The 21,264-nt window shown below is 40.8% G+C and overlaps 1 protein-coding gene across 1 annotated transcript in view; it reads right to left on the bottom strand.

The window, feature by feature from the left end:
* The window catches only part of Dpy19l1 (dpy-19 like C-mannosyltransferase 1), a gene marked incomplete at its 5' end in the record, with an annotated part of 94,939 nt that overhangs the window by 12,218 nt on the left and 61,457 nt on the right, over nucleotides 1-21,264 (bottom strand). The window contains 7 exons of the mRNA XM_005347450.3: nucleotides 17-41; nucleotides 4,076-4,125; nucleotides 5,946-6,017; nucleotides 7,856-7,957; nucleotides 13,827-13,907; nucleotides 14,330-14,389; nucleotides 15,965-16,051. Coding sequence (XP_005347507.1) covers nucleotides 17-41; nucleotides 4,076-4,125; nucleotides 5,946-6,017; nucleotides 7,856-7,957; nucleotides 13,827-13,907; nucleotides 14,330-14,389; nucleotides 15,965-16,051 — 477 coding nt within the window. The remainder of the gene's footprint in view (nucleotides 1-16; nucleotides 42-4,075; nucleotides 4,126-5,945; nucleotides 6,018-7,855; nucleotides 7,958-13,826; nucleotides 13,908-14,329; nucleotides 14,390-15,964; nucleotides 16,052-21,264) is intronic.

Here is a 21,264-nt window from a genome sequence, read left to right on the forward strand (position 1 = left end):
TATGTTAAATATTTACCTCTCCGTGATCAAATTGGTGTTTTCTGAAATGGAAAAACAACAGACTCATTACTGAGGCACTCGCTCCCTTTATTTGTACTTTTATCTACACATATGAGCTTTTAACAACTTCTATAATATTCCTCCCACACACATATAAGTAAATCAAAATAACTAAAAGTTTTATCCCAATACTAGTATACAACCGTGTAAGACAGTTTATTTGAAAAATGACAACGTGTGTCTGACTAGGTACACATTTACTATGGCAATAATCATATGGTGTACACCTCAGCTCACGTGAGGCGTTAAGTGAAGAATTCTCCTCGGACTTAGCCCATGCACCTGCTTCGCCCCCTGGTGAGCCCTGAGCTCTTTGAGCTGCACCAGAGATGGCAAGGCCACTGCAGTCACGTGCACAGTCTTCTCAGACAGACAACAAATCTGCCCTTGGCTTATGTTTGAACATTCTCCTTTTTTTTTTTTTTCCTGGATATGTGCTTAGAGACTGACAAGTCCCGCCCACATCTTTCCCTGCCCATCATCAATTCTCACAGTAGCAAGAAGAGCAGTTATAAAAAGAGCCAGTCAGCCACCTACTTCTTTGCTTCAAAGTCTAAAATGGATGAGGTTCCTCTGCAATGCTGACTCTCAGTTCACCATCTGCAACATAACTCCCCCAGGGCCCCACTTCTCTCCCTGCACAGCTACCTCCTCCTTGTTCTCTCCTGAGTGCAGTGACCTGGTCACAGGCTAACTGACCCCTCAAGCCACCAGGAAAGCTTGTATCGTACCGGTGCCCACCCCATGGTCATGCCTATCGCACTGCCCTTCCCAGAGGAGACAGAATTCACACTTGTATTTTGCATATCACTTCACTTGCCCTTCCACATTAAAATGAGACAGACCTGCAAGAGACAGGGTACAGATCTATGGATCTATCCATCCACCTTTTCAAGTTCCTTGAGTACTGAACACTCAGGAGATAGAGGGTCGACAAAACAAAACACTCCTTATCCTCTCACTTTACATGAAAGTCAAAGGGAAAACAAGGGTGGGATAAGACTCTGCCTCACAGTGACCAGAACTGCAGAGAAGATGCAGACACATGAGTGCCCCGAGAGGCACCCGATCAGGCTCACCACCCCTATGATATCTGAGTGGGTTCAGAGATGGGAGAGACCGGGGGGCCCAGTGGGCAAAAAGCAGACGGATCAAAAAGTCCAGTGTAGGGAGGTTCTGCTGGGCCAGCCATGAAGACAGTGTGCTTGGAGAGGAGAGAAGGCAAAGACTAAGAGAGGAGTAGTTGGTGTGAGGTGGGGGTTAGAGGCAGAGAGGCAATGGTGATACAGAGCTAAGTGCAGGAAGAGATAACCGTAAGTCTGGATAGAATTCTAAATATCATAATCACAAGATCTGCATACTGTTAGTATATGGACCTACTAGCAGAACCAAAGCTTACAGCTTCTAAGACAAGATGCTGAGGGATGGAGGGGTCTGATAGGAAAAGACAGGACTAGAAATTTTCTGACAGAGAATTCCGAGCTGTTCCCAAGGCTTGAAGACAGATGAACATCTGTACCAATGATCATCCTCGCCAAACTAGGCAGAACACAATCTAATTTGGGAATCTAGTCTCAAAAGATGTGGATGCAAAGATTTCAACAAATGCACTGGTCAAGTGTGAAGAGGTGGAATGTGCCTTCTTCATTCATTCCAAGCAAAAACCCACTCTCCATTTCCTGAGCAACCCTCACAGTATTAACAGGCTACAGTTGCCCACAGATGGCATGGAAGCCAAGCCCAGTACTCCCGTCAGCCAAGTCTGCACCCAGCATGACCTCCAGGCTGAGGCAGTCACTCCAGGGCCATGGCTACTCTTCTCTATCTTCAGGGATTGAATAGAGCACTTAATGGTGATAACATCCAAATTAAAACGTGCCTCTTTCTCTTCCCTGCTCTATCTTCTAATGGCCCTACTTTTGTTCTCATGTAAATGAGATGTCAACATACCATTCCCTTTTCCACAGGGAGCTTCAGCCCTGCTGAACTGAAACCACGAAGCTTGGGTTTTCTGAACCCTCTGTAGCAAAGCTGTTCTTCAGGAGCACTTCTAGTTTCCTATGAAAAGTTCTACTTTCCTTTTCCAGAGTTGTACACTATGGTTCTAACTTGGAGGCTTCTCCAAACGCTTCTAAAAAAATTACCTCAGATGAATTGAAATTTTGACATTCTATACTAGAAACATTTCCCCTTTCCTGCCTATCCACGCAGGGACAAAGAAGGCATAGTTATAGCCAACAATTTCTAAATGACACAAAGGACTTTGCCGTGTGTTAGCAGAGCTCTGGAGCTAAGGGAATGGTAGAAAGGGGAGGATACTCAAGTTATAAAAGAAAATGCATGCACACACAGCTTAACAGTATAGCTGTCATATATGTATATTGTTTGGTTTTTGAAAAAAGAACGAAATACGATTGAACTATTTTCATAAAGATGGTAAAGCACTTCACTTTATACCTGGACCGTAATTTCATTTTGTACTAATACATATTTTGACCATGCTAACTTTCCACATTACATGTAACACCATACTAAGCATCCTTTGACCACTGTCTCCATTCACGTGAACACTTCCACAGCAAGTACCTGTACTCAGGGAACTGCTGACTTGAAGAGCAGGCCCACTGTATGGCTTCCTGCCTCAGCCAACTATAGCCCATTTCTCCCAGTCGTGCAAGCACTGAATATTAATAATCATTACTAATCTGGTAAATAGAAAGACTTTCATTTTGTTCAAAATGTCTCAATCACCAAGACTGTAGGCCTTTCTGAGCCTCTAGGTGTCAGGTGTAAATACTCACCCTTTCACCCGTCACTCTTTCCCATTGGCTATGGAAAGAGCCAGGCTGCAAGGAATGCAAGAAACCAATTATGGGCAAAGGGTTCAATTCCTGCAAAGCCCGGAGTCAGGGACAACTTACCATCATTAAAGAGCACACGAAGCTTTCCAGGGGCGTAAGTGTGGTGGAGAGGGAAAAGGTAAACTCACTCTTCTTTTGGTTCCCTTTTCTGTGTCTTCAATTCACTTTCTAGTGTGTCTGAACACGTTCCTATTCATTCTTCTAGGTTCTTTAAATGTCCTTGGCTGTCATCAGTCCTGAGTCACATATGAATATTTCCTCTAACTGTCCTTTTCCTTTCATAATACTTCTAGCAACTTCTATCAAACAAGTACTTCTGGCTGATGATGTCAACCTTCCCAGCATGTAAGTGCTGCATCCTGCTGAAAACACCTGTCACTTCTTCAATTACAAGTACCTCTCTTTGTCAATTTCTAGGTACATTTGGTTGCCTATGTTTCAAAATTGCTTAATAGGGAAGTTAAGTTATAAAAAAATGAGGAATGGATCTAGTTTTATATTTCCCTGTTTATTTCTCAAATATGAGAATCTATTGGCCTCCATACAGAATAATCAATTTTCTCTGCTGAACTGGCAAAGTCATGTCCCCCTAGGAAAGAGGATGTGGGTATCATGGTCAGATGTTGTAATACGAGGAGCGGGGCTGCATCCGCCACCCAGCTAGCTTTACCCGAAACAATTACATGGAAACTGTATTCTTTTAAACATTGCTTGGCCCATTAGTTCCAGCCTCTTCTGGGCTAACTCTCGCACCTGGACTAATCCATTTCTAATAATCTGTGTAGCCCCTGAGGTGGCTTACCAGGGAAGATCTTAACCTGCGTCTGTCTGGAGTGGGAGAACCATGGCAACTGCCTGACTCAGCTTCTTTCTCCCAGCATTCTGTTCTGTTTACTCCACCTATCTAAATTCTACCCTATCAGAGGGCCAAGCAGTTTTCTTTATTACTTAACCAATGAAAGCAACAGATAAGATACAACACCCACCTCCATCAGTCAGACGTCTCTGGGTGAGCTCTGACGGGTGCACAGAGAGGAAGGGGAATGGTGCCAATGGAAAACACCACGTATGAAGTGTAAAACATGTAAGCACACAAGTAAATACTGCAATAAATAGGCAATAAGTGGAAGTAAGAAAGTTAAGTGCATATTTACCTTAGATGTGTCTGTTGTTTAGCCATGACACCCCAAATATCACTAATAATCTGAAAATGGATTTTAAAGACTTTAGAAGAGCTGTTATAAAGAAAACAGGTATCAAGACTCTTAACAGAAATATAAGAAGTACGGAGATAAGAGAAAACTCAGAAAATAATAATTTCAACATTATCTGTACTACCACAGTCCTTGATGGTGATACTTAAAGCATCCTGTTAGGAAAATTACAATGCCCCATTTAGGATGTGGGCAAAAGGCTCAAAAGGATGAAATGACCTTCCTGAGGGGATAAACATTAAGGAGCACTGCTGGTCCTGACACTGCTGCTCCTCCGCTAACATGGAGGTGCTGGACACAGACACAGAACTGTAGAAGTGGCTCAGACACAGCAGCTTGCACACACCCTAATTAAACCCTTGGAGGAACCACTGGGCTGCTGCCCAGGCTCTTATACTCTCCTGATTGGTTTTAGCATTTCCGGCCAAAAATCCTATCAATGACCATATTTCCAAGGTACCAAAAGGAACATAGTCATAATTTCCAAATGGTGGGCTTTTAAATATTTGAAAATAATGTCCCAGCTTCTACTTGAATCATTTGCTCTTCAAACTAAACAGTGCGGCTTCATTCATCTGACCTACTATATTTCATCACATCTTGCCATCAAAGCTGTAGTTTTTTGTTCTGTTTTATTGGGCAGAGTTTCATCTTATTGTGTAGCTCTAGCTGGCCTAGAACTCAGTACACAGACCAGAACAGTCTAGAACCCACAGATATCCATCCACCTGCCTCTGCCTCCCAGGTGCAAAGATTAAAGGTATAAGCTATCATGCCTGGTCACTGCAGTCTTTGGACAGGTTCTTGAAGGTCAGAATCTGGTCATTTTTGAGGATAATTATGTATGAATCACAGGGCATCCCAAGTGCAGATGGGGTGCAGAACCTGTCATACAACGAAACTGAGTAAAGTGACAGAAGCCGAAACAAGTGGAGTCCAAAGCTGAGTGCCAGCAGGTGTCTGTAGGAGAGGGCTAAGACCGACAATGAGTCTAGTGAGACAATGGGCACGAAGGGAGCTACTAACGCCCTTCATCTTCCAAGGCAGTGTCTGTTTACTCCATGGGGCGCTGGCTGAGTGACACATCCAAATATGCTATGGGGGAGAGTATGAAGCACAGTACAAATACAATGTGAACAGTAATCACAGAACAGAATATCCCACAGATAAATACACTGTGTCAGCACAAATCACTAGAGATCAATAAATTGCGAGGCTTTGGAATCTCTTCTTCGATTGCACGCTAATCTCATCTCTTAGGTCTCATGTAGTTACAGCCTTCACAAGCTACTTAAGAAACAGTTGCATGCCGGCTTTTCTTCATAGAAGACTGGTATTTCTCAGGCCTAGTTTACACAAGGGCTTAGAATTTCATTATCAAAGGAAACTTGGAGCCTGAACATGTTATCCACTTCATCAATACACTGCACTTTCCCAATTCCTCTTTTTTTATTAATAATAAATCTCATTCAAAAGTAACAGAAAACTGCTCATATATCATATAAAAAGTAAAATATTAAATATTTTAGAACTATTACTCAACATTAAAATCCAGTTAATAATAGACATGACTTCTAAAATGCATGATCAGGAATTAAACTGTTCTTTCCTGGGTCTATTTTAGGCTAGCAGGGAGCAGAATATCTTTAAGATCTATAAGCACTCATCAAAGGCCATCAGTAAGAAAATAACAGAATGTTTCGAAAACTCAGTATAAAATGATCCTATTATTGTGTAGGCAAATATTTCTAACTACTATACAAAAACAAGAACACGTTTAATTCTGAGAAGCATCCTGCGGCACGCGCACCTTTCTGACGATTGCAGCAAACACGATGAGAACAACAGGAAGCAGCAGTGTCTTTGTGTATCTCAGTGGAGTCTAAAATTGAAGGGTATTTGTGAGAAGGAAATGTTTTAGTCAAACAAAACTTCTTTTCAAATGATGAAATGGGTGAATTTCTAGAAGCATAGGTAGAGAAATACAAACATTCATCAACCAAAGAGGCCAACATATCTACTGACTCCCATCACTGAAACTAAAGCACGTTTCCATAGAAACACATTTCACCAATGCTGAGTTGAAAACACTAAAAATACAGTTTGCAAAACTCGCGTGAAAGACAACTATAGATTCTTCTCTTCACACACTTTGTCTAACTGAGGACTCACTATTCATCCTAAGCACAGTGACTATTTACAGGGAAGAAGCTCCGTATACATTTTATGTATATTCTTAGCCACTGCATTTCTTTTTCTAACACACAAATGTACACGATAAATTCATAGAAATGTGTTTAGTAACACAGTCCTGTGAGGTTCTCAATTGTGTCTCACTCGAGGCCCAATCAGGATGTTGCTCTTTCACTTTTGTGAGTCAATCACAGGTAAGGTCTTCTTTACTCTGCTACACATTTTAAGCATCTTTCCAGGTCAGTTTGGAATTGTGTTACACTCCCTCAAGTGACAGACACTCAGCTGCGTGGCAGCACTCTCCCCAAATCCAGATACACATGGAAACAGGAATATATACAAGAGCCTGACTTTCTGTTTAAGCTGAATGGAGTCATGCCATGCCTCAGTACACAATATATCTCACTAGATGGGCAACGACCACTCGGGGGTTACAGAAGCAGGCATGACGATCTCTGTAGTCTCCGGGCCTTCTACAACATATCACTTCTCTGCTTATCTTCACCTCTATTTTTGTTACCACTTTCACGAAGGAGTCTAGATTTCCTCTAAACCGGTATCTGAAGAAATTTTCCCTTTGATTTTTTCACTATCATTTGTTTAGTTTTTATCGGCTATTATGAATCAACAGCATAAATAGGATAAATGAGGGCCAAGATGCAGTTGAAGTCATCAAGTTACACTTGACTAAGAACAGATAAGTCTACACTGAAGGCTGCTGGCCTGGCACTCGGGACACAGAATTACCAGAGTAGGAGAACTGGAGCAATGAATATGTCAATAAAGTAATGGTCAGTTTAGTGCATTCCTACAGATAGAGCCTTAGAGGAAAGTGTATCACGTGTAACAGCAATAAAAGAATTCAACATGGATGGGGCTTCTGAGGCTAATATACACATGCTTGTTGAAACAAACTACCTCAAGAAGTATTGAAATAATATTTCAGTTAAGAGATCAAAGTACTTTAGTATGTGAAATCTCATTTTATCTTCACAGTATCTGTTTGCAGTATACTACTAGAAGCTCGTAGACTGTAACACAACGAGTAAGAGGTGTTCGCTCAAGACCATTCATTCCCACTGCAAGATGCTGTCCCACAAACCACTACCCACTCTCAGGCTTTCCCATAAACATCAAATATCTGAATCAAATTTCCAAAAGAGAAACGTCAGCTATGAAAAACTTGTGCTTAATGATATTTAAATGCAATGAGATCATTCGAATATCCACACAGTAAGTGGAAGCGTACAAGCCTGAGTGCCTGACTGAACTGTGGAATGCTGTCTCTGCAAAGAGACTATTGGAAATGCCTGTGCTCACTCATCCAGGCACTGTGGGTATTCTGAATGCATACTTCCAAATTATCAACACGGAAAAGGTCATAAATAAATACAAAATGGGAAGGCTTGCATTAGGCTGCTGGACTTCTTTCTCTAAACTTGAGTGTGGACCCGAAACAGCAGGGCATTCTTTGTGAAAGAGAAAAGGGTTGAAGCCCTGGGAACGACACTGGAAATCAGAGCTTACCTCCCTTTCCATGAAGTCAAACTCTGCTGCACAAGTATATAGTAAGGTATCAAAATCCTTGTAACTAAAGAATTTTGACGTTAGTAAGTTCCCAATATGAGCCTAGAAAGAAATCAAGTCAGGAATCATTATACTAAACCAAACATCACAATTATGCATTGCATTTTAATCTTAACAGTATCTAAAAATAGTTTTCACTGTATGAAAAGGTCCATTGTTCCAAATCTGGGCTTTTATGTTAAAGAAAGTTCTGTTCTGTTCCTTCAAACTCACAGCTGCATCCCCTGTTCTGCCAGCAAGTGACAGCTCCCAAAGCTTCCTACCAATTCTACTACCACCCACTCAATGCCCAAGGCTTTTACCCCTGAGTTTTTCTACTCATGGTGCTAAACCTGGAAAAAAAAAAAAAACAGTTCCCCAGCCCCACCTTGCTCTCCCCCAGGAGGAATGAGCCTAGGAACTCTTAACATTTCTGACAACCACATAGGAAGCCAGGTCTGGAGGACAGAGGGGAGGCTGAGTCCGAACGTGGGAAGGGACTTAGCAGACAGTTTAAAGGCAGCAGGCACAGAGGAACCGGCATGAAGGCACCTTCTGACAGACAGTCAGGAAGGGCTTGTGTGCCGTCCCACTCTATAAACGAGAAAGGAAGGCTTGAGGGCATATGATGTTCACCAAACTTTCAAGTTAACTATTATCTAAAACAGCAAAGTCTAGGAGAAGAGACGATTTTGCCTATGGCCTCGGATCACAGGGGCTTGTGAGAGTGCAGCAGGAAGAATGGGGGACTGTGATGACGCAAAGCTGCGGAGAGAAGAGGCAGGCGGATACACTTGGGAAGTTGGAAGGGTGGTTATGTGGCCCCTGAAACGTCCCAAGGAAACAAATCCCAAATAAAATGAAGAAAAATTTCCTTCCAAAAGGCAACTGCCATTTACACAAAGAGCTTAAATTATCTAATTAGAGGGCAGATGCTCAAACTGACTTAAGGGAACAAATACAATATTATGTTGTCTACAAAAGATAAGCCACACCAAAGCATAAAAGAAAATAAACAACATAAGTTTGAAACAAAATCCTAGGGTAGCAGCCATGGAATCTCACAGAACTAAGTTCAAGGGCCGGGGAGATTCAGGAAAAGGAACTTGCCATGAAAACTGATGAACAGAGTGTGGTCCCAGACCACAGTGGAAAGAAAGAATCCTCCCACCCCTGCCGCTTCCCTGAAACACACTAACAAAATATAAAATTCAAGACAAAAACCACACAGCGATTCAGGGAAACCTGAAAAGACAATACTATGTGCTGGTGAGCGAAGGCAAAGCCGACGACACATCCTGCATGTGGACTACAACAGAGCCACGCGTGTGCCTATGAATCTGACAGCAGTGGAGGAGCAAGAGAAGATTCAACATAAATTAGCATAATATAATTAGTCCATAAATAAAGACTATAAACTTTACAGGAAGAACATACACATTTTCCTTAAGCACAGTAAAAAAAAAATTAAGTATTTATATGTAGCATGTCATAATAGCATGTTGAAACTGCATATAAATTTTTTAATCATAAAAGCAGTAAAACTAGAAAATATCTAGGAATGGCTTCGGCAGTCCTTCTGACTGGAAACTAAATAGGCCAAAATTCAATAACTTTTAGATCAAGCAGAAAGTCACCAAAAGCAAATTTATAAGGTATACAAAAAGCACTACTTTCAGGAATCATTAAGACAAATTTACCAGAAAATAAGAGTGGTAAAAGCAAAAGGATCACACATTTTCCTACGTGCTTGATCTTACAAATGGACTCTATAAAATTAATCTCAAAAGAAGAGTGGTTTAAAAGGGGGTGGGAGAGCATGAAGTGAGGGGAGGTGGTCGGAGGACACACAGTTACGGTTAGGTAGGAATAACCAGCAGACCTACTGCACATCAGATGACTGCCACCAGCGACCCTTTTGCATTCCACAGCAAATGCAGAGAATGGATGTGACGAGCTCTAGCCACAAAATAACAATAACAAAACAGTAACTGCGAAGTTATGTGAAGAAAGGCTGCTTTCTAGCAGTCCACCATGCACGGAAGCTTCCCCACATGACGCTGTACACGGTATACACACACAATGTTACCTGTCAAGTTAGAAAAGTTGAAAACTTAAGTGTTTAACAATAAAAGACCATTCCCGATATATGTACATATATAAAACTTGCATGTGCAATTCTGAAAGCATGTGCCACTTGGTCGCAAACAAAGAATGTGCAAAGCAGCCTTGAGCACACCCATTAAAGCTCCAGCCAGATGGCTAAGCTCCTAAGGAAGCCGAGTTAGGACTGAAACCCTCCTCACACTGAAAATCCTCAGTGCTGTAGGCTTCAGTGTTGCTCTCTGCCTACATTTAAGGGGGAAATGTCAGTTCTATTCAAATGCTCTCTGAAAGTAGGAGATTGAACTCATCTTAAAAAATACAGGAAGTTACCATTGTTCTGAAGACAAAATCATTAAGTAAGAAAAACTATGATTAATACCTTTCATGATTAAAGGTAAATATCCTTAAAATACTAGCCAACCAAACTCAGCACTATTAAGAAAGAACAAGATTATGGAATAATATTTTGGGACACTATGAAGATGTGTCTTTGCCAAGGCACCTTCTGATTGGCTTAATAAAAGAGTTGACTGGCTGGTAGCTAGTCAGGAGGTATAGGTAGGACAGCCAGACGGAGGATGCTGGAAGGAAGAAGGGCAGAGTCTCAGGAGACAGAAGGAGACACAGAACAAGCAGGATGGGAAGTGTGGACATGAGGTAATGAGCCTCGGGGCAGCACACAGATGAAGAGAAATGAGATGTTCTAAGAGCTAGCTAAAAAGAAGCCTAAGCTAATGGCCAAGCATTTATAATTAATAATAAGTCTCGGAGTGATTATTTGGGAGCAGGCACGAGGACACAGAGAAAGTCCGCCTACAGAGTAACACAATGAACAAATGAGTGTTGTTCAGAGTCCAACACTGGGTCAGGGTTAAATATCAGGGAATGTGGGAACTTGTAGACATGGAAGAGAGGGTCAGAAATTCCCCAGGACAACTACACCACAACAAAAGTGTCACAAACGACCACATCACAGTCTTCTAGTCTAACAACTACCACGCTGTATTTTCTGATAAAAATGAACTGTCAAGAAATGGGAGTGTGTGGCACTCCTGCCTAGGCTGTCCCATCTACCATCATGGATTCTCCAGCTTGCTGGGTCAATGGCAGGGTCTCTATGGGGGTGGTGGGCCCAATGTCAAAAACTTGATTTTGAGCCTATTACAAACACCTGTGCTATCATCAGCACCAGCAGGAAAATGAGAGATGAAAGCCTTCCTGTGAAAAACTACAGCTTCAATCCCAGTGACAGGAACTGAAGATGGGCAGACTAGCTGTAATTGCTACAGTGAGAATCTAGAGATGAGACAACCATCTAAGGGATAAGGACATTTTCATACTCCTGGAGGACTGGAAAGCATACACATGATCCAAGAGAGCCCAAGTATTCTACAAACCCACAGCTGATAGACAGAAGGCAGTGCAGACTTTCAGGGAGCAAGCAAAGGGGCATGGAAGGCAGGAAAGACGTGATTTTATTAATATATATATACATAGATAGATAGATAGATAGATAGATAGATAGATAGATAGATAGATAGATAGATAGATTGCCTTCTTAGAAATAATAAAGGCCAGAAGTTTTAAAGAAACTACAGTCCACAAACAACTCTGCAACCAGCAAAATGAGAAACCACAACAAATAACCTAAACACTGGAATAGAAATGAAGGTGGACAGAACCTACTGTTAAGAGACCTGGCTTATGAAACATTAGAAAATGGAGTCCTATAGGTTCAGAGTACACAAGCTTCCTCAAGCACAAGAAAGAAAGGGAAATAAAAAGGATGGAAAATGCTGCAAAATACAAAGGCAATATAAACCCCCTTTGTTCTTTTTCTCTTCATTTAAGATATAAAAGCACATAAATCAATGATCAAAACTCATGCTCTTGGCACTAACATAGATATCCAATGTATGACAATAATGGCACAAAGGGAGAGGAATCAGACTCTGAACCCTACAGATTTAACCTCAAGATTGTTTTAAATAAAAATATGTATTGTAATCTCTAGACCCACCATTAAAAATTAACTAATGAAGAGTTATTTATTCACAACTCAGTACACTGCAGCACAATCCACCAACCTAGCAACCTAAGTACCCACCAGTGAGTCCATAGAGGAAGAAGATTGTGTGCGTGTGTGTACACAATCAATTACAACAATAATAACCATGGCAACACTAACCAACGCTTCTTAAGCACTGATCCCATGCTACACTCAGTAAGTCCCTTTAATTTAGGAAAACTGTAAGATCACAGGCGAGGCATGGCTATTCCAACCTGACAAACTGTAAAGCTCTGCTAAGAAGACTTTTCTTCGAAGGGTAAGTGGGTTTTGTTGCTTGCTTGTCTTTGTTTTGTTTTGAAAGCTCCAGGATTCACCTCATTCATGACAAAATGAGACCTACATAAAATGTGCAAAGTGCAAATACTTGAACCCTAACAGCTGCTAGCTCCTCAGACTAGAGAGAACTGGCAGGTGAAGAGACAAACACAGGCTCCCCCCAAAGGACAGTGAGCGAAGAAGGAAAGACACAGCCCTTTCTAGGGCTAGGGGCCAGGCCCCTGCTTCTTTAGCAGCAGCACACTTAGAATGCAGTTGCCACTGGTATCGCTCTCTGCTTCAGTCCTAGAGGCCTTCGCATGCTTATGCCATCTCTTGTGTGGAGATCTGCACTGACTGTCATTTCATTTCACTAGAATGTTGGGCTACGCAAAAATGTCAACAGTGCCTTCAGTCTGAATCACTGGCTTATTAGTTTGTCTCCCAACAGAAAGAAAGCAGAGTCCACACACCTGCACCAGAGCTATTGTCTCCCCCTTCTTCCTACGTTCTGCATCCAACTCCCTCACTCTTCCCCTCTCATCTGCACAGATGACTTCTGGTCAATTCCTGATTCTCCTCCTGTGTGCTCCTGTAGAATCCTGAACTTACACTCTTACTTGCCATAGCCTTCATTATCTTTTGTATTATTATAATTGCTGGAAGTACCAAACTTAGAATGTGCTGATCACAACATCAAAATAAAGTAAGCAAGTGAGGCCAGGGGATGGCTTGAGGGAGCCAAAGCATAAGATTAGTCTGCCTATATGCCCAGCATTGCCTAGGGTGAGTCAGGAGGATCACTGGGGCTTGCTGGCCACCGCCTAGCTTCAGGTTCATGGGAGACCTTGCCTCAAGACAGTGGAGAGAGATGATAGCTCATGTCCAGTTCTGTTCATGTATAGGCACCCACGCAGGTACCATGAACACACATGCACACACACACATAGAGAAACCAATAAAGTAACTATTTATAAGAAGAAGCCTGAAGATAATAAATCACAAACATTATCATTTTATTCTCTGTCCTAACCAAACAAAACAAAATTTCTTAAGTCTAACCTGGCTCTAACTGTGAATAATGGCATCTGAACAAACATCCCACAAGAACTGACCACAGCGAAGGTGGGGAGGGCAGATCTCTATCTATGATGGTGAAGACACTGTCTCTTTGGTTTTAAAAAGAGACCATAAAGAAGTCAGAAAATGGCTGTACATGCCTTAAATGTTAGGCCTTAGTGTTCAGAGTTCTTGTTTGACATTTTCTACATCTTTGTGACATAGAAATATACTAAAAAGGGGCTGTGTTAATTCTGGAGATTCACACTATATACATAATCATATTTTTGTGATTTTCTTTCTTGTATTAAAAAGAGAAAATAATATTTACTTCACCTTAGAATACAGCTTAAGAAATTATACTCTAGTAATTCCACTAATTTACTTCCTGCCTATTGGATACTTTTCAAGTCTTTCCATTTTAAGCAACAATACACTTACATCATCTGCAATGCCGAAGATTCTAGAAGTCAAATACTTGAGTGTAACAGTTCCACATAACCAACAACACCCTTGGATAACCTACAAAAGAAAAATAAATAAATTTTCTTCCACCTTCTGTAGCCTGGAGCAGTGAATGGAGCACATGCTTTATCCCATGTTAGCAATACTAGTCCCCAAGGGAATGTCTTCTAAGAGTACATTGTTCAAAAACCAAGGGTTATTATAGCTAAAAATAAAACTGAAAACACAGGACCTTCCTAGCAAAATGCATTTCTGTCTTATCAGAGATGTAAACAAGAACTCCAGCTTGACGCCTACAGTGGGGTGGTCACACATGATTGTCCTCAGGAGAAACATGGGGCAATAAATAAAACTTCAGACAGAGCCCTCATATGCTTATTACAAAGCAAACAGGCCCCTTGTGTGCATAATTTCTTAAAAAGTAAAGCACAAAACCAATGCTGTATTTTAGAGAAGAAAACACGTAGGTTTATTCTTACCCATAAACTAGGTTCAGATACATTCATTTTTAGCAACTGTGGTTTCACTGCCAGCAACCCCTGAATAGGAACACAAATGAATACTCAGACACTCAAGTAACAATTGTTCTGAATAACTGAGACTTTGAAAAATATGAAATTCAGCACATGATTGATTTATTAATTAAATCTGTTCTTTGACATTTTCACGCATGTATGAACTCCATCCTAATTAATCTACAGCCCTGTCTCTCTGTCCCTACTCTTTCTTCCTACACATTTCTCTCTGACATTCATGTCCCTTGCTTTGTTTTGTGGATTTTTCACAATTGCCACCCCATGTACACATATGTAGTTAGTGATTTCAAAGCATACCTCAAAAAAAAAACACTAAAAAAATGTATTGTCATTGAGAATGTAAAATTGAAAAGAAAATCAGTATATAAAAGACCTACTTCTCTATTTTCCATATCAGGTTTACCTATGATGAACCAAGAGGTATACAACAAATTCAGAAATTTAAATAGCTCATAAAAGCGTAAGATTCCCTTTAAGCTTAAAATTCCTGACTTACGTGATAAAGTACACATGAGATTTTACTGTCCTAACAGAACAGCTCTGTGTTAAATCAAGTCTGTCCAGGTACATGAATCCTAAACTCTATAAGCTCCAGTGAGAAAAACAGACTTCAAACTTAGCAGAAATGACTTAGAGAATTTGTTGAGCTTAATCCCAGGGCACAGCAGTAGCAACTCCAAGTTTAGGGCTGCAAATAGCATCACCTCAAGCCCACGGCTATGGCTAAATATACTTCAGCTACAGAGTAAGAAATAACACATCAGCTACAGGTAGTGCCTCAGGCTGGAGAAAGCATGTGCGTGTCTTGGAAATGGGTATTTTAAAGTAGCTACTTGTGAGGCAGAGCTGAAAGACTCTCCAAATGTACTAATGGGCTCTGGAAATCAACTGAATCAAAGGATGACTATTCAAAAGGCAGAAAGCACTCCAACGGGGAAGTGCAATGTGTGTGTTATCAAGACACAGACCCAGCTGGAGTGCGTGTGCCACAGGTAGAAGGGGAAACCGGGTTTGCACAGCACTGTAATACTAAAGCCTGCAAATCAGAGTCATTTCCTAAAAGTGCACCAAAGTCTGAATTTAAGACAACTTTTAGATTTAGACTGAAACTGGAAAGATGAAAAGAAATCAGGAAGCACAGAAATCTCCTGCAATGAACTCAAGAACAAAGCAGGTGCAAGGGGAGCTGAGGAGAGGAAAAAGCAACCTAGGGACAGCGGGACCTGAGGCTCTGAGCTTTCCAATGGTGATGCCACTGAGTCTTAATTTCTCTACTTTCGCAGTGAGAACTTCATTGCTCCATCGGGTAAAGATAAAGCTGATAAACACTTTATATGACCCCGCAGAAGCTACTCACACATTCCAAACCAGTGATAGAGAAGTTGAAACTGTTTCAAAAACAGACAGGGCCAGAGAGCTTAACTGAACATAGTGAGCTATCAATAAAAAAACCAAAGCCTGCAGAGGGGAGGATGTGCTAAGGAGATATGGGGAATATCTGTGGTCATACTTCACTGTATACATTCATAAACTTCTCAAAAATAAAGCTTTTTAATAAACAGTTAAAGGAATACTTACCCAAATAATCACCAAAGAGGATGCATAGTAAGATGTGAGCAACATCGAGTTCCCAAACATCAACACAAAACAAAGCACAAGAGAAATCTATAAAAATCAAAGGAAATACAGTTAGTGCACACTGACCCAAAGGAAGAATGTGAACGTTCATTTTCTAATTGTACACTCCCGTGATTGAGGAAATTTAAGGCACTCAAAAAGGGCAACCAGGCAAGCCCAGCTCACTCTACATCCCAAGCCCCACAGTCCAAGACAAGGTGTGTGCCATCACCAGCCATTTCCTGCGCACCCTCCCAGACACCAGCATTTCAAATTCTAGTTTACATCTCATTCATAAGCCACGAACGGTCACCCACCCACAAGCTATCCTTTCTTGCTTTGACTCTTAAACATGCTTCGAGAAGCTTCCCATATCAACCCAAATCTATCTAATTCACGCTAAAAACTGAAAAAAAAATTGCCACTCTACAGCTTACTAACTGTTCTGAGTACTGGCCAGCACCTAAGTGTCTTCTAGTTCTACCACACTTTATTCCCCGACCCAAATGACAAGGCCCTTCTGGGTGCCCCTTATGCACCGGTCAACCCATTGCTATAGATGCCTTCTAGGTACATCTTAATGCACTGGTCAATACATTGCTATAGATTCAAAGAAAACTGATGGATCAAGAAACAGCCTTTTCAAAAACAAGACAAAATACTGACAAGCAGATGCACCGGTTTACTGCCCACAAACTGGATGAACGTTTCTGTTGACCCACACTCTGACTCACCCTGCACACTGTTTCTTAAGGGCTGCCCAGCTTACCTGGGCCAGTGCTCCATCATTGCTTCCCCTTCACTACTGAATGGCACAAGACACTGCCTCCCATCAGTTATGTGTGCATTATGAGTGGGAACTGCTTATTTTTTACTATGTGCTTTTGCTGTTGGATTAGTGTTTTTTTCTTCAGGCTCTTGTTAGATGTCACAGGAAACAAACACGCTACAAGGATTTCCCCAGTACATTTTTTCTTTGTCATATTTTTGTATTATGATTACTAGTTAAATTTTTATGTTAGTCATATCTATCATTCATCTTCTTTAGGTCATCAAGACTTACCTTTATAATTTAGAAAGCTTTTAAAAAATAAAAAGCTCACATTTCTTTGATATATTTCCATTTGCGTGTGGATTTCATTTCAAAATACACTACAACTTGAGAATAAAAGGTACAATCGTTTCAATCAATACAGAAAAGTATTTGGCAAATTTCAGCATCATCCAGTTACAATACACTGAACAAACTGGTGAAAGGCTCAATCTACCTCTTCATAATAGAGACCACATATGAAGCCACAGCAGGCTCTGTTCTCAACACTGAGAGAATGAAATCTCTCCCTCAAGGGACAGCAGCATGGGACAGTGTAAACTTGTGTCATTTATATGGGAAAGAAGACATTCAGGGCAAAATGGAGATGAAAGAGTAAACAGTCTGTTCACAGACACATCTCTGTAGGAAAAAAAGCCTAAAGGTGGGAGAACAATTGTTAAAAGTTCAAAAAAGTAACCGCATGTAAAGTTCACACACAAACACACAACAACAACTTAGTATCCACATGCTAACAAGAAACAATCTCAGAGAGAAATCTAGAAAATAAGTCCTTTGCCAATAGCATCAAAACTGAACAAAATTACTTAGTGGTTAGCTTAATCGCAGAGGCACAACACTTACACAAAGAAATCTATAAAATGATATTGAAAGAAATAAAGACATAAACTATGGAAAGGCAGCTCATATTTATTGTCTGAATGCTGTTCCCATGCTATGAGCACCCAGACATCTACACAGTCAGTGCAGTAACTATGAAAACCCAGCATCTTTTGCAGAAATAAAAATTCATACAGAATCTAAAGGGGCACAGGGGAGATAAAACAACAGTGAAAAAGAACAGGGTACAGACTCAGACTTGGATTTCAAAACTTGATATGAAGCCAAAGTCCTAAAAATGCTGTAGGGCAGACACCAACCAATGACATCGAACTCCAATTGAACTCAGACACAACCCCTCCAATGAGGGGACCGATGCTTTTTGACAAGAATTCCAACATCAGACAATGGAGATGAGACAACCTATCCAAGCAAGGAACAGTGCTTAAGAAGCTAGACACTCCACGAACATGGACCATTATCTAGTGCCGTCCCACAGAGAGAGCTTAGAAGTTGTCACTGGGTATTAGCAACAAGTAGAATTGTATCATGCAGAGAAGTGAGATCACAGGGAAAATTACCTCAGGTGGAGGAGAAAGACAGGTGCCACTCAAGGCAGCAGAACGCAAACCCCTGTGAAACCAGCCCCAGAAGGGGAACCTGCCCTGGGATGGAGGGATGGCAGCTGCAGTGGCCGATGGGAAAGGAGCTTACAATTCAGTCGTTTCTTTTTTTCCTCTCAGGGAAAAACCACAAAGGAAAACCTTTCAATGCTCCAGCAGGAGGAGAAAACAGTGCTTCTCTGAAATATGCCAGAGCATCCCGCTTATAGGAAGAAGCCATGCTAGCATTCTACATTCTTTTCTGGAAGAGGAGAGCTGAGCAAACTTTTAAATCCCTTCTAGGGCACAAGATTACTCTCATTCAAACTCAGACGATGACACTATAATCAAACTACTTCAGCTACTTCCCATAAACAGATAAAAACAAACAAAAAACCCTAATTCAACAAAATATCAGCAAACTAAATTGGACAATGGGTAAGAAGAAGCACACACTACAACCCGATGAATGTACCCAGGCAGTAGCATTCAGCATTTGAAAACCAATTAGTATACAACATCCACAGTCTGAAGAATAAAGCAGGGAAAGAAAAATTACATGACCAAGTTCAACATTTAAGGGAAAAAAAAACTGCAACAAACTGGGGATAGCAAAGACAATCCATAAACTTGGCAAAGATCTACAAAAGTCTATGTGTGTACATCAGTGTTAATGTAGGGTAACAAGCTTTCCTGCCAAGCTTTCTTCCTACTGTTACTTCTCAAAAAGTCCACATCCTACAATGAGGAAGGATGCTAAGGCAGAAGGAAGAAATCAGATATCTTTGCAGATGACATGGCAATTTGTAGAGAATATCTCAACCAACCAACAAAACCAGAGTTAATAAGAAACTGCAGCAAGGTGAAATGTGGGATAGTGTCCAAAGGCAAAAGTTATCCATTACAGAAGCAAGAGTTTGAGATTAATAATGCATTGCTATTTAAGCTAGCATCTGAAAAGATGAACTATATATAAACCCAACAAATGTGCACAAGATCTCTGGACAGAGGTTTACATACTCAAACATATACAAATAAGTACTTAAAATAAATGTAATAATAAATGTATATTAACTATTTGTATATATGTATGTATATACATATATACACACATACACACGCATATATATATGTGCTATAGAGATTTGCATTGGTACAGATCTTGGTTTATTGATACAAATTTAAGGTCAATTTTATTATATGTATATTTCTGCTCTTGATTAAGGTATTGTGTTTGTGTAGCTCATTTAAAAATGTAATGTATAACTAAGATAAAGAAACTGCCTTGAACTGTTGATAGGGCAAAAGAAAAGGGCCAGGCTGGGAAAACTAAATGGAATGCTAGGAGAAGAAAGGCAGAGTTAGAGAGAAGCCATATAGTCCTGCTGGCCAGATGGAATTTTACCCGGTAAGCCACAGCCACGTGGCAATATACAGATTATTAAAAATCGGTTAAATTAATATGTTAGAGTTAGCCAATAAGAAGCTAGAGCTAATGGGCCAAGCAGTGATTTAATTAATACAGTTTCTGTGTGATTATTTTGGGGCTGAGCAGCTGGGAACCAACAAGTGTCCTTCTTACCACATATATGGGCTGGAGAGACAGCTCCGTGGTTAAGAGCACTAGCTGTTCTTGCTAAAGGTTCAGGCTCAGTTTCCAGCATCCACATGGAAGCTCACAACCTTCTGTACCTCTAGTTCTAAGTGATCCAATGCCCTCTTCTGACTGCTGCAGGCACCAAGCACAAATGTGATACATAGATATATATACAGGCAAAACATATACAGATCTATATAGAGAAAACTATGTAGTACTGGTTAAAACATTCAAATAGGTAAATAAATAAATCTTTAAAATTAAAAATTCCAACTCCAAGAAAGTCAATGCTAAGATCATGACAAGTTGTAGACTAAGAGAAAAGTATCGGCAAAAGGTACATCTGAGCTGGGGCTGCAGCTTGGCAACAGAGCACTGGACTAGCATGGATGAGGCTCTTGGTTCAATTCCCAGTACCCAGCTTTAGAAGGAAGAGAAAAGCACCATCTGTTAAAGGATTGTTATCCAAAATAATACAAAAAATTAATAAAGATTTAAACTCTGTAATAAAATGAACAATCAAATTTTAAAAAAGAACAAATGACAAAGGACCTGAACAAACAGGACAGCAAACCAGAAACATAGATAAATAACGTGGAAGTGCGTTCAAGCGCACTGCAATGAGACAAGCATGATGTACTGATCAGAGTGGCTGACATGTGGTTCAGAGGAAGATGTAGAGAAGCAGGATCCCCTTTCTCTCTCTCACACCCATCTTTCTTCTCTTCTTCTCTCTCCCTCTCTTATGGTAGGAATGCAAAATGATGCAACCACTATGGGAAACAGTTCGGCAATTTCCTAAGCACGAGATAAACTGATTCCTATGATTCAACAATCACTTTCCTTGATATTTTTCCAAATGAACTTAAATTGTAAATCTACATTAAAGGCTGCAGGCAAATACTTCAGCAGCTTGTTCCTATGTCCCTCCATAACTAAAGGGTAAACCATGACACATAGCCCAAGAAAGTCAAAATGTTACTCTGCTATTAAAAAATGAGCTATCTAGGCGCAGAAAGAGTAATTTAACTGCCTTCAGCAACTGAGAGGAGGGGATCTGTGAATGGCTATGCGCTGTCTAACTGCAAATACACACATTCGCACAAGGCAGAACAACACAGACAGCAGCTACCAGGTACTCGAGCAGGAGGAACTGTGACACCATTCTGTGCATGCATCATCATTCATCAGATCCTGTACAATGCACAGCGACCAGAGTCAGTCCTGACGGAGGCCAGACTGGGTGCTTAGGACATGTCAATGCAGGCTCAGCAGCTGGGACAGTAGTGCCATGCTGTTGCAGGACAGCGGCAGCCAGGGTGTCACGCAGAGGATACTTTCTGCCCAGTTGTGCTGGAAACCTAACTTGGCTCTACAAAATATAATCTTTTTTTTTTTTTTTTTTTTTTTT

This window comes from Microtus ochrogaster, chromosome 5, assembly GCF_000317375.1.
Source record: "Microtus ochrogaster isolate Prairie Vole_2 chromosome 5, MicOch1.0, whole genome shotgun sequence".
NCBI classification, from domain to species: Eukaryota; Metazoa; Chordata; class Mammalia; order Rodentia; family Cricetidae; genus Microtus; species Microtus ochrogaster.